Source organism: Corylus avellana, chromosome ca7 (assembly GCF_901000735.1).
Source record: "Corylus avellana chromosome ca7, CavTom2PMs-1.0".
Classification (NCBI taxonomy): Eukaryota; Viridiplantae; Streptophyta; class Magnoliopsida; order Fagales; family Betulaceae; genus Corylus; species Corylus avellana.
This window is the reverse complement of record NC_081547.1, coordinates 23313092-23330904: the sequence shown is the minus strand read 5'-3', so window position 1 is coordinate 23330904 and position 17813 is coordinate 23313092. Positions and strand designations below refer to the sequence as shown.

The 17813-nt window shown below is 36.7% G+C and overlaps 2 protein-coding genes across 2 annotated transcripts in view; both read left to right on the top strand.

Annotated features, from left to right (window-relative positions):
- Positions 1-335: 335 nt before the first annotated feature.
- On the top strand, positions 336-5662 carry LOC132188323 (uncharacterized). Its single transcript, XM_059602746.1, has 6 exons — positions 336-462; positions 798-1038; positions 2096-2231; positions 3925-4016; positions 5057-5180; positions 5402-5662. The coding sequence occupies exons 1-6, from the start codon at positions 369-371 to the stop codon at positions 5471-5473; spliced, it is 759 nt and encodes a 252-aa protein (XP_059458729.1). The 5' UTR covers positions 336-368; the 3' UTR covers positions 5474-5662.
- A 1480-nt stretch (positions 5663-7142) lies between these two features.
- Positions 7143-17813, top strand: part of LOC132186349 (nudix hydrolase 3) — a 68575-nt gene continuing 57904 nt past the window's right edge. The window contains exons 1-4 of the mRNA XM_059600278.1: positions 7143-7324; positions 8042-8221; positions 9770-9847; positions 11687-11783. Coding sequence (XP_059456261.1) covers positions 7239-7324; positions 8042-8221; positions 9770-9847; positions 11687-11783 — 441 coding nt within the window. The 5' untranslated portion in view covers positions 7143-7238. The remainder of the gene's footprint in view (positions 7325-8041; positions 8222-9769; positions 9848-11686; positions 11784-17813) is intronic.

The following is a 17813-nucleotide window of genomic DNA, read 5'->3' as shown; positions in this document are numbered from 1 at the left end:
AGTTAATCAGATATAGAGACATTTAAAAATGGCTTAACTAAACTAAATAAAAGTGAATTTTGAGAAGCCATTTTACATAAAAATATGGCTCCTCTATTGAGAATGCTTTAAACACAGTTGGTATTTTTTATCTATTTTTCGTCTAAAAACTTAACCGCTCACCATGTCAAACCTATCAGCAACCTCCATGTATCCCATATGCGACATTTGAGGCGCTAATAAATTTGTCGTGGCATTGAGCAAGACACTCTGTGGGCCGACTTACTCAAAAACATTAGCCCTAAGAGCAGCCCAACCCAGCCCAAACCAAATTCCAACTCTCAAGTCCCAGACTACTCCGCGTTCCCGCTCACCATTTCCATCGGTAGATGGAGAAGAAGAAGAAGAAGAAGAAGAAGAAGAGTTCAGGGCGTCTGAGCACCAATCATCGTCTAAAGAAATGCAAGCTTGCAAACAGTCCAGGTACAGAATCTCTCCCTTCCTTAATTTCCTGTTTGGATGCCGAGAAAATACCGAATGGAAAATAGTAGCAATTCGCTTTAATTGTTGGCTCGGTTGAGTGATGATCCTTCAGCTCCGACTCTAATTTTATTATCTCTCTCTCTCTCTCTCTCTCTCTCTTGTTTCTTTTTGAAATCCTAATCTTCTTGTTTTTGAAGCCTAGGGAAAACTCATGTGTACTCGACGTAACTTACCTTGGAAAATAGTATTTTCCACATAAACAAACAGAACCTTAGTTATAGATACTTTAATATGTTTCTTTATTTTATTTTATTTTTTTGAATTTTCTGTTTCAGTTAAAATTCATAAGAAAAGGAAACTTAGGGAAGAATGGGTTAGTCCACTGGTGGAGAAGTATTGGTTTCAAAGGTACGATCTTTTCTCGAGATACGATGAGGGTATCGAAATGGATGAGGAAGGATGGTATTCCGTTACCCCTGAAGAGATTGCGATTCGTCACGCCCAGAGGTGTGGGAATGGGATCGTGATTGATTGCTTTGCAGGCGTTGGTGGCAACGCCATTCAGTTTGCTAAAATGTAATTTCTTTTAACTGTTTATAACTTATATGGCTTAAAGTCCTGTTCATGGGTCATACTGAAGTTTAGATAGATTTATAAGTACGTAATTCACAATGTTATTGTCTTACTGAATTTTAGACAAGTTTACAACTGCATAATTCCCATATTCTATTCAACCAGTTTGAGAATTAATGTAGATATCTTTTAAGACGAATGAAAAGACTCATATTAGAAACATATATTCTATGTTAAACCTTAAGAAGCATTACATATTATGGTTTTAACCTTTAAGAAGCTATAGATACTATGGTTTTAGTCTTGAAGGATGTGTGTTATATGAGAAAACCTTTTGTTCATTTCTATCTTTTTTTTAAAAAATAAGTAATCGAGATATCACTAAAGGCATAAGGCGTCCCCAGGTACATGGAGTATACATAAGAAAAGACATGACTAGAAGAAGAAAAAAGATCAAGACAATCATGATAATTAATCACTATAGAAGAAAGTATGCATCCAAAGATACGTATTTTAGAAAAATAAAGCCTTAATTTCCTCTAAAGTCCTCTCATGGTCCGCAAAACTTTTGTCCTTTCTTTCCCTCTATAGACACCACAATAGACATAAAGGCACCATCTTCTACACGACATAATTTATTCAGTTCTATCTTTAGATTGAAGGGACTCTAGAAACTGTAATTGTGAATAGGTGGGAGCCATTTGATCTCCAGCATTCTGTATAGTGTATAGTCTAGGTAAGAATATGTTGTTTGACCAATTATACTCTACACCTATTTAACTCAAGGTAGAATACTAGAGGAGGGGGAGAGATTAAAGGCAGGGGAGGTAAGGGGTTGGCTCTTATTAGGGTTTTTTTTTACCCCTCTGTTTGCTTGTTTTTGGCAGCTTGAACATACTCTGCAAATATTTTTTTATGATTTTTTTTTTTTTTTTTTTTTTTTGTACTTTGGATCAACCATCGAATCTTGAAATTCATTATATCTTTCCTTGTCTCCTTAAATAAATAAGCGGCCAATCTTGAAATAGGAGCCTATTAACTGTTGTTTTTGCTCTCTTAGGTGTTATTCTGTTGTTGCTATTGACATTGATCCTCGAAAAGTTGAATTAGCCCTTAATAATGCAAAAATATATGGTGTGGAAGATTATATCGATTTCATTGTTGGAGACTTCTTCCAACTTGCTCCATCATTGAAGGTAATGCTTTCTTATTGTATGAATTTCTGAAAATTTTGGAATAATAAACAGATTGAGAATGTAATTACCTCCACTAATTTTAATTGACATCTTTCTGGTGGGAATAGAAAGAATTTATATTTGAAGGACCAAGTATTGGTGCACAGGTTTATTGAAGATGTTTGGCTTTACTTGTTGGTTTCAAACAAGGATGTGATGGTAATACCATTCTAAATGGAGTCAAACTCTTGTTTGAATGTGCAATAATTTTAGCAAAACAAATGAAAATGAGAAAGGTCATTTAAAGTACATAGTGTACCAAAGTTTCCCCTAGAACTTACAAAATTAATGATAAAGAATCTGAAAAGTTTGAAAAAGGAGTGTTATCCACAATCGGCATCCAATTGAAGAACGATCTCAAAAACATGTTTGGTAAACCCTTTTATTGTGAATTTTTTGTTTGAATAGTAATAAGAAATGATTGATGTGATATAAAAGTGAAATAAGATGTTGACTTTTGTGAGAAAAAAGTGAAAAAACTAGTTTTGAAAAGATGGTTTTTTTTTTTGGGAGAAGTGAAAATAAGGGAAAGAGAAAGGGGAAGGGGTTGCCAAACAAGAAGCTTTCTTTTTACTTTCTTTTGGGAAGAGGGGGCCTTGGAGTACATACAGACAGGAAGAATTTGATTTTATTAGAGATATGGACCATGGAAGTGTTAATAAGCTAGAAAAGAGCTGTGATGTTAGATGACTTCTGTTGGCGATCCTTTGACCATGGATGTAGCTGTCTTTGATTTAGCCTCATGCAATCTTTTTTAACTAGTTGGTTTAAATTAGAGAGACAGGCTTTCCTTTTCTTCTACGTAAGTTTCTCTGCTTGTAAATCAATTTTGTTGTTTTGCCCTGTCTATTCTGTCTAGTATCCATTGCCTGTTTTATTTGAAGGTTGGGATAAACATTCGCATGTCCTTGAATATTGCCTGTAACGAGATTGGGATAGGAAAAAACATCATAAATTGTGTGCAGTGTAGAAAATTATGATTATCACCATTGTCCTAACATTCCACTAGTTTAGAAAAAAATATGGTATTAATTTCCAATTGGTTTTTCTCCAAATTTCTGAAATGCTTCTATTTCAAAGGAGATCGAGTGAAAACCTACTTCTTAGATTTTGCACTGAATTTGTATTTTTTTTTTTTCACACAAAAAAAGTCACGTTGTGGAAGCATTTTTATGTGGTTTGATGGCGGACACAGTTAGGAAGAAAACTTTAATTATATGTATGATCCAATAGTATCTTTTGTCGTTTAAAATTTTTCGGATTAGCTATTGAGGCTGCAAACTAGTTCTTGAATAAGTATTTGATGCTATTTGTCCTTGCATTTGTTGATATTCTCACCTTATTCTAGCTAATCCCGAAATAAGAAGAAGAAAAAAAGAATCATATGTACCTTAATTGCAGCAAATAGACTTTGAACATGCTGATATAGACTAGTTGAGGATCATGCAATTATTCTCTCCAATTTAAAGTACCATCTCCAATATGGTGCAGCTGTAGACCTCTAATATGCTTGATGCTTGATGGTTGATGATGCCACATTGAAATAATAATAATTATTTTTAAATTGAATCATGGTTAGCGCTTAAACTTGAGATGGAAGGTGTTCTTTTAATACTGCTTATCTTAATTTTCTTTTATGGTTTAATATTCTTAGGGGGACATAGTGTTTCTTGCACCACCATGGGGAGGTCCATCGTACAGAAGTATTGAAAAATTTAAACTTGGATTTCTCAAGCCAAAAGATGGGTATGTAGTGCATATCTTTCTTTTCCATACAAGGGCAAAGAGGGAAATTTTATAAAATTATTCAGAGGATAAAATGCTAATATGCAAGTAGATATGTATCACTTGTCTGAAAAGTGGTAATTCTAAGAATGTAAATGCGGGAAAGTTTTTATCATGTGTGGATTTCTTAACTCCACTTTCAGTGTCCTTGACACTAAACATCTTTATAAAGTATTGTCATTTATGTAAGACTCAATCTACCTAAAGCATCCTGGTGGTGCGTAGGCAACTCAACCTTCCTATGTGAGATCTACCCTTGACGAGCAGCCGTATACTTCTACTTTCACCCCACTGTCATGCATTTGCATTTTTACATTTGTGTGTGCCTAACAGTAAACAAAGGAGAAGTGAGAGATTATTGTCTTCCATAAGGAGCTCTTGCACTGGGCTTTCCAACTGATTTTGCCCAAGTTCCATTACCTGTACTCTAATAAAAGGAAAATGTCCCTGCAAAAAAAAAAAAAAGAAAAGAAAAGAAGGAAAATGTGGCATACCACATATCTTAAATAAATAAATAAAAATGGAAAAGAAGATAATAGGTGAGATATCTGATAATAAGTATGTTGGCACTACTAGCAAATAGCTCATGAGTTTCGAGTTTCTTTGCTTTCCCAATTTCAATTCCACACACTTGCTCCAAAGGAGTGTATGTTTATTCCCATCTTCTTCATGGTTTTTTGTGCATGGTGATTACTAAATGCAAGGAACTGATAACCAATATCAGGCTAAATATTTGTAATGAATGTGAAATTAGGTTCTGTGCAAATATGAAAAATGCCCGTTAAGTATCATTTTTCTGGAACTCTTGAAAACTTTCAACTGTCATTGTTATAATTGATCCTACATTTCTGCACAACTTTTCAACTCACCACCTCATAATATATCATTTCTTCATTGTTGGTTGTCATTTTATTTTATTTTATTTATATTTTTTTTTCCCTCTGTACGTCAATATATTTATTTTATTTGTTGATTTGAAATCTAATGGCACATATGTGCAGGTTCACCATGTTTCAGGTAGCTCAGGCAATAACACCCAACATCATTATGTTCTTGCCTCGAAATGTAGACTTAAGCCAAGTGGAAGAACTTTCTTGGCTGTCTTCTCCTCCTTTAGAAGTTGAGGTATGGGGTTTCTTTACATGCTAGAGTTGTATGATATGGTAATATGTCTATCAGAAATTGTTCCAGCGCCTTCTTGTGCTACCAAGATTGGCCTTTCCAATATTTATATATTTGCCAGGCAAGAGAGAGAGGAGGGAGGGGGAACACTTGCACCTCTTAAATTTTTCAATGTATTTGTAATGGAGATTCTTTACTTATTAGGGTCTATTTCATATGTGCAGATTGAAGAAAATTATGTGCGAAACAATGTAAAGGGTGTCACAGCATACTTTAGTGGTGCAGCATGTGGTTAACTTGGTTGTATATTTCAGACATATTTTATCAATAATAAAAGACAAATGTTAGAGGTACCAAATCTTTTACCAAGAGAGTCTTACCAAACTAATGTGTAGCTCAGTTTGGTAAGCTTCTTTTTTATATTTCTTTTAATTAATTGTTTTGTTTCTCTTCAATGAATGAGTTAGACATCAGTTTAGTAAGCTTCTCTTTATAAAAAATTTGATACCCCTAACATTTCTCATGATAAAAACCCATTTGTCTTAAAAATCATTAATGTTGGTGCAAATTTTTGCATGGTCAGATTGAACTATGTCCAAGCCGGGATGGAGGCTGGTGGGGAAGCCTCCAATGACTAAATCATCTCATCTTTTCCAAAATATCCTCAACATAATTTTGAGATTTTTATTTCATTGGAGTGTTTTTACCCATCTTATTTTGGAGGGGTACTCCTATATGGTCTTTCTTGATTTTTTGAAATTTTGGAGAAGGTTTTTCTTGATTTCGATCTTGTAATGGGCATATAGCTGTGTAACAACTGTTTAAAGGCCTAGAATCTCACCATTTTAATTGAGTGGACCTATAATACCACCAATTTATTTTACCTATACAACTTGGAGTGGTACTTGTAATCTAGGTTGGATTGTCACATGAAACATATAATTATCACATGTCTTATCATTTATGAGCCATGTGTAGTCAATTTATTGTCTGACGTGTGATGCTAACATAAATTGATATACAGGTGAAGTAAAATAGAACGCTGGTGTGCTAAGCACGTCAGGCAAAAAAAGGTTTTTTTTTTAATATTTTAATAAAAAAAAAAAAATTTTGTCTGGCGACGCCGGCTTTATGTGTATCACGTCCCATTGATATACACGTCAATATGTATGGTCATGTATCATCAAGAACATGTTTGGAATTGTATTGAAAAATAAGGTTTTTGTTTATAAAAAAAAAAGCATGAAATAACCTTTTTTTTTTTTTATTTAAAAAAAGAAAAAAGAAAACCTCATTTTCAAGCTCTCCATAACGCAATTTTGGAATTTTTTGTTGAAAAAAAAAAAAAAAAACAAAATGTATTATTTTGAAGTATTTTATGGAACGTAATTTTTGCTTAGCACAATTTTTTATATGTACTAAACACCCTTTTAAAACTCTTAAAGCAATTCCAAATAGACTCAAACTTAGGTTTAAATGAGCAAACAATATGAAGCTATTTTATAAAAGGGAAAAATGCAAAATTTGTGTTTTCCTGGTTTATAATTAGTTTCATGTAGTATTAAAATGAACTTAAAAGTCTTTGAGGTATACCAAAAAAAAAAATAATTTAGTCCTTACAGTTAAATTTTGTCCACTAATTTAACAGATTCCGTTAATGTGATACTGATTTAAATATGACAAATATCACAATTTTATTGACTTCGATGTTTCATGCTATCAGAATCTGTTAAGTTAATAAACGTAATTTGACTGTAAGGACTAATTTTTTTTTTTTGACATATCTCAGGACCTTTAAATTCATTTTGATACTACATGAAGTTAATTGTAAGTCAAATACACCATATGGACTGATTTTGTATTTTTTTCCAGTATAAAATTCAAACCATACGATTAATTTTTATAAAAATGTAAAATACAGAGAATTTACAATTTTTCCTTCAAAAGTTGAAAAGTTGCGTGGGACTGTGGGAGTGCTGGTTAGGAATCTCGAACAAAGCCTACCAGGTCGCCCCTCTATAAAGAGGTCAAAAATCAAGAAAGTTGAACTTAAACAAGCAAATGGCTGAAGAACCCGATCATCTTCAAGAAGAGCACTTCGACGTCCTCACCAAGTCCGGTCTCAAGACTGGCATTTCCAAGCCCAGGCATGATCATAGTCTTGTAGATTTCACTTCATCAAATGCAACGATTCGTGTTTTGCTTAGAGAAATCCATGTGCTTACACAATTGCATATGTTCAAGAATATGTAGTAGAGTTCAACATCGTCGGGCGTGGAGCTTGTAAAATAGAAGAAATTTCAAAGTACCCTTAATTTGATTTTGATCAATTTGTAATGGGATCACTTCAATTCAAAAGTTATGACTGTTTTAAATGAAAAAAAAAAAAATCTCTAATTCTGCCCATGAACATTGTCTGGCCAGCAACTTGATGTTTGTTTAACACCCTTTCCTGTCTGGTAGGATTAATGGCATTGTACATCTTTTGTGATGTGAACATAGTAAATAGTTCTTGATTATGATTTGTCTTGCAAGTATTGGAACCTTTTTTGTGAGCTGTATTTATCAGGTTGTGATGCAGCAGAAAGAGATTTGATTGTTTCTGTTATCAACGTCACAGGAATATATGACAGAGTTGATTGACTCAATCTGCGTCTTATTTCTTTAATTGCATGGTAGTGAAGTACTGATGGCGTATATCTACACAACATGCAAAATGTTGCTTCCATATGTCCTCTTTGAATTTTGTTTTAAACTATCGGGTCTATGGCTAACCGATATTAGTTTTGTTCGAAAACAATGAACTTTTGAATCTAGTTTTTTTTTACTATTTCCTTTGCATAAATTATTCGGCATTCATACAGGGGAGATGTCCATCGTGATGGAGATTACCATCGAGCTGTTCATGTGTGGATTTTTGCTGAAAATACTCAAGAACTGCTTCTCCAGCGACGTGCTGACTGCAAAGATTCATGGCCAGGGTTGTGGGATATCTCTAGTGCTGGTCATATATCTGCTGGTGATTCATCGCTTGTAACAGCTCGGTAACAAACTAACAATATATGTTTCTCGAGATGAGCTTCAATTTATGCTATTTTTTGCAAATATTTTGTAACCTTTGAGAAGCTCCCATCACCTTTCTCTTCTATGCTATATCAGCAATGATGAACCAAAAACATTTTCTCCATATTCTGTGTTTTCCTGATTCAGATAATCACAAATTTAGTTAAAATATCAATTATTAATCTGTAGACTATCCCTTGCTTAATCAGGCACTGTCTGTATTAGGCTGTTGGAGGAGTGGGTTGTTTTCATAAAAGCAACACTGAGATAATAAATTGTGATAGTAAGCCTGGTGGACACCTCATGTCACATCTCTGAGGTGCTTAGCACCCTCATTGACTATAATTAGGCTCCGTTTGCCAAAAATGAACATGATAAGATGATTTTAGATGATTTGATTCGATGTTTCAGTGAAGCATTATTTTGTAACAATGTTTCAGAACCAATTATTCATCCTAACTTCTCACAAATTAGCTTTCTTAGAGGAGAAATTGACTGTTGAACTTGGATTTCTTGTTCTAATGATTATTATGTATTTGATAAAAATGTGATCACCCTTATAGAATAATTCAGCTGAACTTGTTCTCATCAGCTTCACCTTTTGAGTATGAACAAAAGTTTTATAAGTTTCCAAGCAATTTCCCAAGGTAATTTATCCCCTATTAGAAATCTGTGCCAAATCGTTGTCTACTGGGTGTGGGTTCTACAAGCATATAAAAGTTTTGGCAGTGGGTGTCTTGCTGATTACTAAATTATTGGAATGGGATATACTGTCTATTCTTGCCTAGGAAAAATAGATTACCCAATTTTGGACCAGTTATGTCTTAGCCTAAAGTGCATGAAATGATATTTAGAATGTATTGGTTTCAGTGCGTCTTCCTTTTTGTTAGTGCTTCTAGGTCCTCAATACCATAGAAGTTATTCGATGATCTGTGAAATGCAAAGAATTTTAATTGCATCCATATCGAAACAAAATATTTTGCATGGTGACCCGGAATCTAGTCGGGGCAAAGCCCCGGATACCCGGTTATCAAAAGAGAAAAAAAAACCATATCTACTTATCCTCTCTGTTATATGAACATTTTGGTTTGTCTCAACTAAACAAAAGGCTCCTGAATTGATTCAGTTTTCTCTAGTTATATGTTTTGAATATCCCCTTTTCATTCTTCTCATTATCTTGCAATTGCAAAGAACCCAAGTCATTCTAGGGCAGAGCAGGAGAAGATGAAGCGACTAGAGGAGAAAGGGTTGACTGTTTTGAACTTGTTTTAACATGAACAAGCAACTTAGTAGAATTGTTTGTTAAAACCAAGATACCATCACCCCACTGCCCATAGTTTGACCAGTGAAGCTTGCATTGCATCCCCACCCCGCCCCAGTGGCCAGTGGGAAGATTGCTCACAGAACTTCTTATTATTCACTGTGCTTGATAAAATTATGCTTTTTTGGTGCCTTTCTGGTTCACATGTTGAAGTTTACAGCTTTATGAATAAATCTTGTCATTGAAATGAATTATTGTATGCTTTCAGGAGGGAACTTGAAGAAGAGCTAGGTGTAATCCTTCCACAGGATGCATTTGAAATGATATTCATTTTTCTTCAGGAGTGGTTAGTAGATCATAACCTCTTCCTCCTGTGCCGACATTTGAGTTCCTTTTGTATCAGATTATAGCATGTTTGGGATTGCGTTGGGAAATAGAGTTTTTAAAGCAAAAAAAAAAAAAAAAAGCTTTTTAGAAAAAAGCTTCATTTTTTAACTTTTCTCCAAAGTGCGTTTTTGCCCCTTTTTAGAGTAAAAAAGCCAAAGAAGTACTTCTTGAGTTTTTTTACCAAACATACTGGCATTTTGTTAGGCACAACTTTTTCGGTACTAAAAGTACTTTTTAAGCTCTCTAATGCAATCCCAAAGAGGCTATTAATAATGAATCATTTTCTGCTATGAATGATACCTATTATTAGTTGTTTATTTATTTATTTATTTTTTTAAGTTATGCATTTCAATAAAAGAGCATAGGGGCGCAACACTGTTTTTTTTTTTTAATTATGTAGGGTTCTATAATGAATTTCACGACTCACCTAGCAGTCTAGAATTCTCTTAATAGCAATGACATATGAAAGATGTTAATAAGTCTTCACGAATTTTTAGGAACCAAAAGATGAAAAGCTTCTTTTGTTGTTGGTGTAAGACCTTTATACCTTTTTGTGGTGATTTAATCACTATGAAAGTATGCTGAATCTAGTTTGGCTTGCAGAGAATTTTACAGTTAATCTGTGTGGTGTTTCTCTCATAAATGCCAATTCATATGGCCTGTTACAGCTACTTTTGATACCAAGAGTAGTTGTCTTATGGTTGACTCTCTTTTTTTTGTATTATTGTAATTCCATCCTCTTGAGCTTCATCTTCTCTGCTGACAGGTTCCTCTGTGATTTGTCATTTCTTTTCCACTCTTCTTTAGTGCTGGGCTTGTGCTAGTTGAAAGGAAAACTTGTCCTCCCTTTTCTCCTAATTTATCTTTTTCACAGAACTTTCATTTTCTTTTGTCTACCAGATTACTTTCAATTTTTCTTTGAAATCGAGATAGTAAAATGCGTTGTTAATAAAGTATGGACTCCTTTTAACTATGGGATCTGATGGAGGGATGCTTGATTCTCATACTTGTTATCTATAGCTGAAACGCACTTATGAGACGTAAAAGTGTAAATGGAACTTTACTAAATAATCACCTTGCCAGAACGTATTGGTGAGGAGATTCAGCTAATATGAATGAGCAGAGGGTGACACTGGGTTAATGAGGACATCTGGATGAGATATAGTTTCTATGGAGGAAATAAGATGTGCAACCTCATGATGAAAATGACTTCTTAATTGAGAATTTTATAGTGATTGTCATTGATACTTGGGAATGGTGACAAATTCCTGCTGGACACAAAGGCAGTTCTGATGCTCCTGGATGCATGTTAAGCAATCTTAAACGTGTTTAGAGTATAAAACAAACTTGAACCTGGATGTGTGGCTAATGTGCATTGGAAATTTTAAGGCAGCAGCAAACAGTTTGTAATCTAAATGATAAAAAAAGAGTTCAATCTTGATCATAACAGTTTGAAAGAGTACAATTGTACTAGTTCTAAGTTTTTTAATGGATAAATTGAGGGGTTCAGTGGATAGTAGAAGAAAGGTGTGCATAGACTTATCTATTATGTTGTGTGTGTGTGTCAGCATGTGCGCATGCACGTTCCTGCAGTATGGCTGATGTTAACAAACATATGATATTAGGGTATTTAATTAGTAGAAGAACACAGCACTTGCTTTGTGTATGTGTACTACGAAGGAATGTGTTGATGTACGTTTTATCTATGCATGTTTGTGTTACTTTTTGTTATCTAACCTACAAAGACCATAATCTACATTTAACTAACTGATATTGAGTTGACATTTTGAAAATGCAGTGTCATAAATGATGGCAAATTCATAAACAATGAATTTAATGATGTATACCTGATCACAACTCTGGATCCAATCCCTCTGGAGGCTTTTACTCTTCAGGTGAGGAGGTTAATGATTAATATCAGATGAAGTTTCAATTCTACTGATATTAAATTTTGTGCTTTGGTCCTTACATAGATGCATTTTCATTGTAATTTGTTTCTTGGTTTATGGCTCATTCTAGCACTTTGGCTTCCCTAGTTAGATTTGTTCATTATATTTATTTGAGATAAGAAATATTGGTCAAAAGGATTCTTTTTCATTGTGATAAAACATTCAGTTGGTACTTATATGCTGCTAATAGACTTTGTACTTCGGTAACACTGGATTACACGACACAGCCAACTGACATGTGGCTGTGTATCCACGTGGCTTATCCATGAAGCACGTGGTTGTGGTTTTAGAAAGATAAAGGGTCATTGGATGTGTAAATCTGGTTTCTTAGAAACTGATTCAGCACTAGATAAAGGTAATATTAAAGTGAACCCCATAGATAAACAAGAGAGACCCACCATGGGAAGCATGCAGCACAAAGCCACTGTTTTTGGGTTGGACTCGACTGATTTGGTTCTAGTCCATCTGATTTGAGTCCAGTTTGTTTGCCTTCAAAGTTAAATGTGTTTTAGCTATGAGATTTTTAATTCTTATTAGGTGTTTGGTTTTGTTTGAGTCTTATTTAGTTGTTTGATTATAATCCTTGAAGCTATGAATTTTAAGATGGAGTATAAGATTTCATAACTATGCTTTATTGCTTTTGGTATGACCATTGATTGCGGACATGTGGTTTCTCAACTTGACTTATCAAATTCTTATTCCCAAATTTATGGTTATGTTACAGCTTATTGCTTTCAATTGGTAGTGAGAAGTTTATAGATTCTATGACCCTCAAAGACCTTTGGGGTGTTATAATTAAAAATTAAAAATTAAAAATTAAAAATTTCAACTTTTAAACTCTTTCCTCCTAAATTAAGCATTTTGGTTTTTTAGATTAAAGTGATTCTGTAGTTTGCTATTTTGGGTGATTCTATTGTCCCTTTTAAAGGCGATTTCTAGGCCTCAACTTTTAATCTCTAAACCTTATAGTTTTACCACTGTTGCAGTTTTGGCTTGCATCATTTGCTCTGTCTGTTAAATAGTTGGCTTTGACATGTAAATATTTGTTCTTGCCACACCATATTTTGCTGGTGTCATATATGAGGTGTCAATCAGATACGGTCCATATATATATTTAGCCATAATTAGTCTTTCTAGTTATGGCATGTTCTTATATTATAGCAATAGTATATTGTAATTAATAGATAGATTTTAGTTGCCTTATTGGTTTCCCTAGATTACTGTAATCACTAAGATACAGCCTGTAACCTAGACAATTTCTCTATATAATACGAGCAACCCTCAATTGAGAGGTATTCAGTACAATTGACATGGTATCAGAGCCATCATCTAAATTAGGGTTGTTTTCAGTTACCTGTTGAGGGCCGTAGGAATTGTCAAGCTTGGGTTGGGACTGGGTCGTTGTTTTTTTGTGGCGGTCGATAATTTCAAGGAAATTGTCGATCATTCTGGTGGGTTCTAAACTGCTGTTCAGCAGTTTCTTGGTTTGTGGAGGATCCTTGGTAGCTGTCGGCAAGGTCTGTGGTGGTTGTCGGCAGGTTCTGTGCAGCCTTGGAGCATTCCCGGCGATCTGTGGTGGTTGTCGGCAGATTCTGTGCAGGCGTGGTGCAGTCAGCGTGGTATTTCCGGCAAGTTGGGCTATCGGCGACGTGGGCTGTGCAGGTGTGGTGCAGTCGGCGTGGTATTTCCGGCGAGTTGGGCTATCGGCGACGTGGGCTGTCGGCGATTTGGGCTGTCGGCGTGGTGTTTCCGGCGAAGTTGGGCTGTCGGCGATTTGGGCTGTCGGCGTGGTGCGGTTGGCGCGGTGTTTCCGGCAAGTTGGGCTATCGATTTGAGTTGCTGAAATCGTGTGAGTTGGGCTATCGGGATTTTCGTTTGTGGTGCTGTTGATTTGAGTTGCTGAAATTGTGTTTTTTGGGCTTGGGCTTTGTTGGGTTTGGACTTGCTGATTGCTGGGATTAGACTTGCTGAGTTGCTGGTATCTTTGGGCTTGCTGGGCTTGGGCTTTGTTGCTGTTCAGGGTTGCAGATTGCTGTTTGACTTGAGTGGACTTGGACTTGCTGTCCAACAGATTTGGTGGGCCTGTTACTTCTTTATCAGGTTGTCTAATTTCTAATTTTTTGGATTTCATTATGTCTTCTAGCGAGACTTTTGGGGTTCGTTTTACTGGAAAAAATTATTCTGCTTGGGAATTTCAATTTCAATTATTTGTTACGGGAAAAGAGTTGTGGGGCCATATTGACGGTAGTGATCCAGCTCCTACGGAAGCTAAGGATTTGGCTAAGTGGAAGGTTAAGGATGCACGTGTGATGTCTTGGATCTTAGGGTCTGTTGATCCTCTTATTGTGCTCAATCTGAGGCCCTATAAGACTGCGAAGACTATGTGGGAGTATTTGCTAAAGGTTTATCATCAGGACAATACCGCACGCCGTTTTCAACTGGAATATGAGATTGCTAATTACACTCAAGGCAATCTCTCCATTCCGGAGTATTTTTCTGGTTTTCAGAATTTGTGGGGAGAATTTTCTGATATGGTCTATGCGAAGGTACCTGCTGCATCTCTCACTGCTGTTCAGGCTGTTCATGAGCAGAGCAAGAGAGATCAATTCCTGATGAAATTACGCCCTGAATTTGAGATTACTCGCTCAAATTTAATGAATCGGGATCCTTCGCCATCTTTGGATGTTTGTTTTGGAGAATTACTTCGTGAGGAGCAGCGTCTTCTCACGCAGGCTACGTTCCAGCACGATTCCAACCCAAATCCAGTAGCCTATGCAGCCTATGGGAAAGGGAAGGGTAAGGATATGCGCAAGGTCCAGTGTTTCAGCTGTAAGGAGTATGGTCATATTGCCGCCAATTGTGCCAAGAAATCTTGCAATTACTGTAAGAAACCGGGCCACTTTATCAAAGAATGTCCCACTCGGCCTCAGAATCGTCAAGCTACTGCCTATCAGGCTGCAGTAAACACCTCTTCTGCTCCAGTGATGTCCTCAGCCTCTTCTTCTGCGGCCGGATCAACTGTTCTTACTCCTGAAATGGTCCAGCAGATGATTATGTCAGCCTTCTCTGCCTTAGGGCTCCAAGGTAATGGTACTATTTCGTCTAAGTCTTGGCTTATTGATTCTGCAGCATCCAATCATATGACCAGATCGTCTGATACTCTTTGCAATGTTCGTCCATATCATGGTTCATCTCATATTCAAGTAGCTAATGGGAGTCATTTAGCTATTAATGAAGTAGGAGATATTAATCCTTCATTCAGAGATGTTTATGTCTCTCCTGGCCTTTCTAATAATCTTATTTCAGTTGGCCAGTTAGTTGAAAAAAACTGTGATGTCCATTTCTCTCGTGATGGTTGTCTTGTGCAGGATCAGGTGTCGGGGAAGATACTCGCGAAGGGGCCTAAAGTTGGCAGACTATTTCCACTGCACTTTTCCATTCCTAGTTGTTTATCTTTAGCTTGTAGGACAGTTAACACTTCGAACGAAGTATGGCACAAACGTTTGGGTCATCCAAATTCTGTTATTCTATCTCATATGTTAAATTCTGGTTTGTTAGGCAATAAAAAACGAGTTTCTCAAAATTTGTCATTTGATTGTTCTGTATGCAAACTTGGTAAGAGTAAAACTCTTTCGTTTTCTTCTCATGGTAGTCATGCTACAAAATGCTTTGATGTTGTGCATAGTGACGTATGGGGCATTTCTCCTGTAATTTCTCATGCTCGATATAAATATTTTGTCACATTCATAGATGATTTCAGTCGATATACTTGGGTCTATTTTCTTCGGGCCAAATCTGAGGTTCTGTCTGTTTTTCAAACCTTTGTAGCATATATTGAGAATCAATTTTCTACAGGCATTAAGATTTTGAGGTCTGATTCTGGTGGAGAATACATGTCCCACGAGTTTCATGATTTCTTACGTCATAAAGGAATTGTCTCTCAGCGCTCTTGTCCTTATACTCCTCAGCAAAATGGGGTGGCGGAACGAAAGAACCGCCATCTCTTGGATGTTGTTCGCACTTTATTACTTGAGTCCTATGTTCCTTCTAAATTCTGGGTCGAGGCATTATCTACTGCAGTTTACTTAATTAATCGACTGCCCTCTCAGGTCTTGCATTTTGATTCTCCTTATTATCGTTTGTATCATCAACATCCTAGCTATCTTAATCTGCATACTTTTGGATGTGTTTGTTTTGTTCATTTACCTGCTCATGAACGTAACAAACTTTCTGCTCAGTCTGTTAAATGTGCCTTTATGGGTTATAGTGTTTCTCACAAAGGTTATGTTTGCTATGATCCTTGTTCTGACAAATTTCGTATATCTCGTAATGTTGTGTTCTTTGAGCATCAATGTTTCTTTTCTACACATGTTGAATCATTGCCTGAGATTAGTATTCTACCTTGTTTTGATGAATTGCCTCTTCTGCCTGAGCGGTTCAAACCTGGAATTGTGTATACTCGACGTCCACCAACTTTGCCCCTTCCCGAGACTGATCCTTCATCTGAAACTGTTCCGACAACTCCTCCGATTGACCCGCCATCTGAGACAGTTCATGAGTCTGGTCCTCGACGATCTGCTAGGGTATCACGTCCTCCTGATAGGTATGGTTTTCCCCACACTTCCTTTAATGCCACTTTATCTTCTATTTCCATCCCTACATGTTTTTCCGAGGCTGTTAAATATGAATGTTGGCGGAAAGCGATGGATGAGGAACTTCGGGCTCTCCAGGACAATCATACATGGGACATGGTTCCTTGCCCCTCTCATGTTAAAGCCATTGGTTGTAAATGGGTTTACTCAATTAAGCTTCGCTCTGATGGGACTCTGGATCGGTATAAGGCTCGATTAGTTGCTCTTGGGAACAGGCAAGAATATGGGGTGGACTATGAGGAGACATTTGCTCCGGTCGCAAAGATGACTACAGTGCGTACAATTATTTCTATTGCCGCCTCCCAAGGCTGGCCACTTCACCAGATGGATGTCAAAAATGCTTTTCTTCACGGTGATCTCAAAGAAGATATTTACATGACTCCTCCTCCGGGGTTGTTTTCTTCTCCATCTGCCGCTGTGTGTAAGTTGAAACGATCTCTCTATGGCTTAAAACAGGCTCCCCGGGCATGGTTTGAAAAATTCAGGTCTACTTTGCTTCGCTTCTCCTTTGTCCAAAGCCAATATGATTCTTCTTTGTTCCTTTGCAAGACTCCGACTGGTCTTGTTCTTTTACTTGTGTATGTGGATGATATTGTCATTACAGGAACCGACTCTAGTTTGATTGCACATCTCAAGCGCAATCTTCAAGACTCTTTTCATATGAAAGACCTTGGTCCTCTTACGTATTTTTTGGGGTTGGAGGTGCACACGGATTCTTCTGGTATATTCTTGAATCAAAACAAATACACCCAGGACTTGATTAGTCTAGCTGGCCTTCAAGATTCTTCTTCGGTGGATACTCCTATGGAGGTTAATGTGAAATATCGAAGTGAGGAGGGTGAGCTTCTTTCTGATCCTACTGTGTTCCGACAGTTGGTAGGCAGCTTGAATTATTTGACTATTACTCGGCCCGATATTTCCTTCGCTGTCCAGCAGGTTAGCCAGTTTATGCAAACTCCCCGCCATCTTCATTTAGCTGCTGTTCGGCGTATCATTCGATATCTTCGGGGCTCTTCTGGTCGTGGGTTGTTCTTTCCAACTGGCTCTGCTCTTCGCCTTGTTGCTTATAGTGATGCGGATTGGGCAGGATGTCCTGACACTCGACGGTCTGTCACAGGTTGGTGCATGTTTCTTGGTGATTCATTGATTTCTTGGAAGAGTAAGAAGCAAGCTCGTGTTTCTAAATCATCTACTGAATCCGAATACCGAGCAATGTCTGCTGCTTGTTCTGAGATTGTCTGGCTTCGTGGGCTTTTGGCTGAGCTTGGTTTTTCTCAAACTGATTCTACTCCTCTTCATGCTGATAATACTAGTGCCATTCAAA

Bases quoted from the DNA above. Each gene is read 5' to 3' on its own strand.
- LOC132188323 (XM_059602746.1), top strand. From the start codon at position 369: ATGGAGAAGAAGAAGAAGAAGAAGAAGAAGAAGAGTTCAGGGCGTCTG. The intron at 1,039-2,095 runs GTAATTTCTTTT...TTGCTCTCTTAG, and splicing joins GCCATTCAGTTTGCTAAAAT to GTGTTATTCTGTTGTTGCTA. The intron at 4,017-5,056 runs GTATGTAGTGCA...ACATATGTGCAG, and splicing joins TTTCTCAAGCCAAAAGATGG to GTTCACCATGTTTCAGGTAG.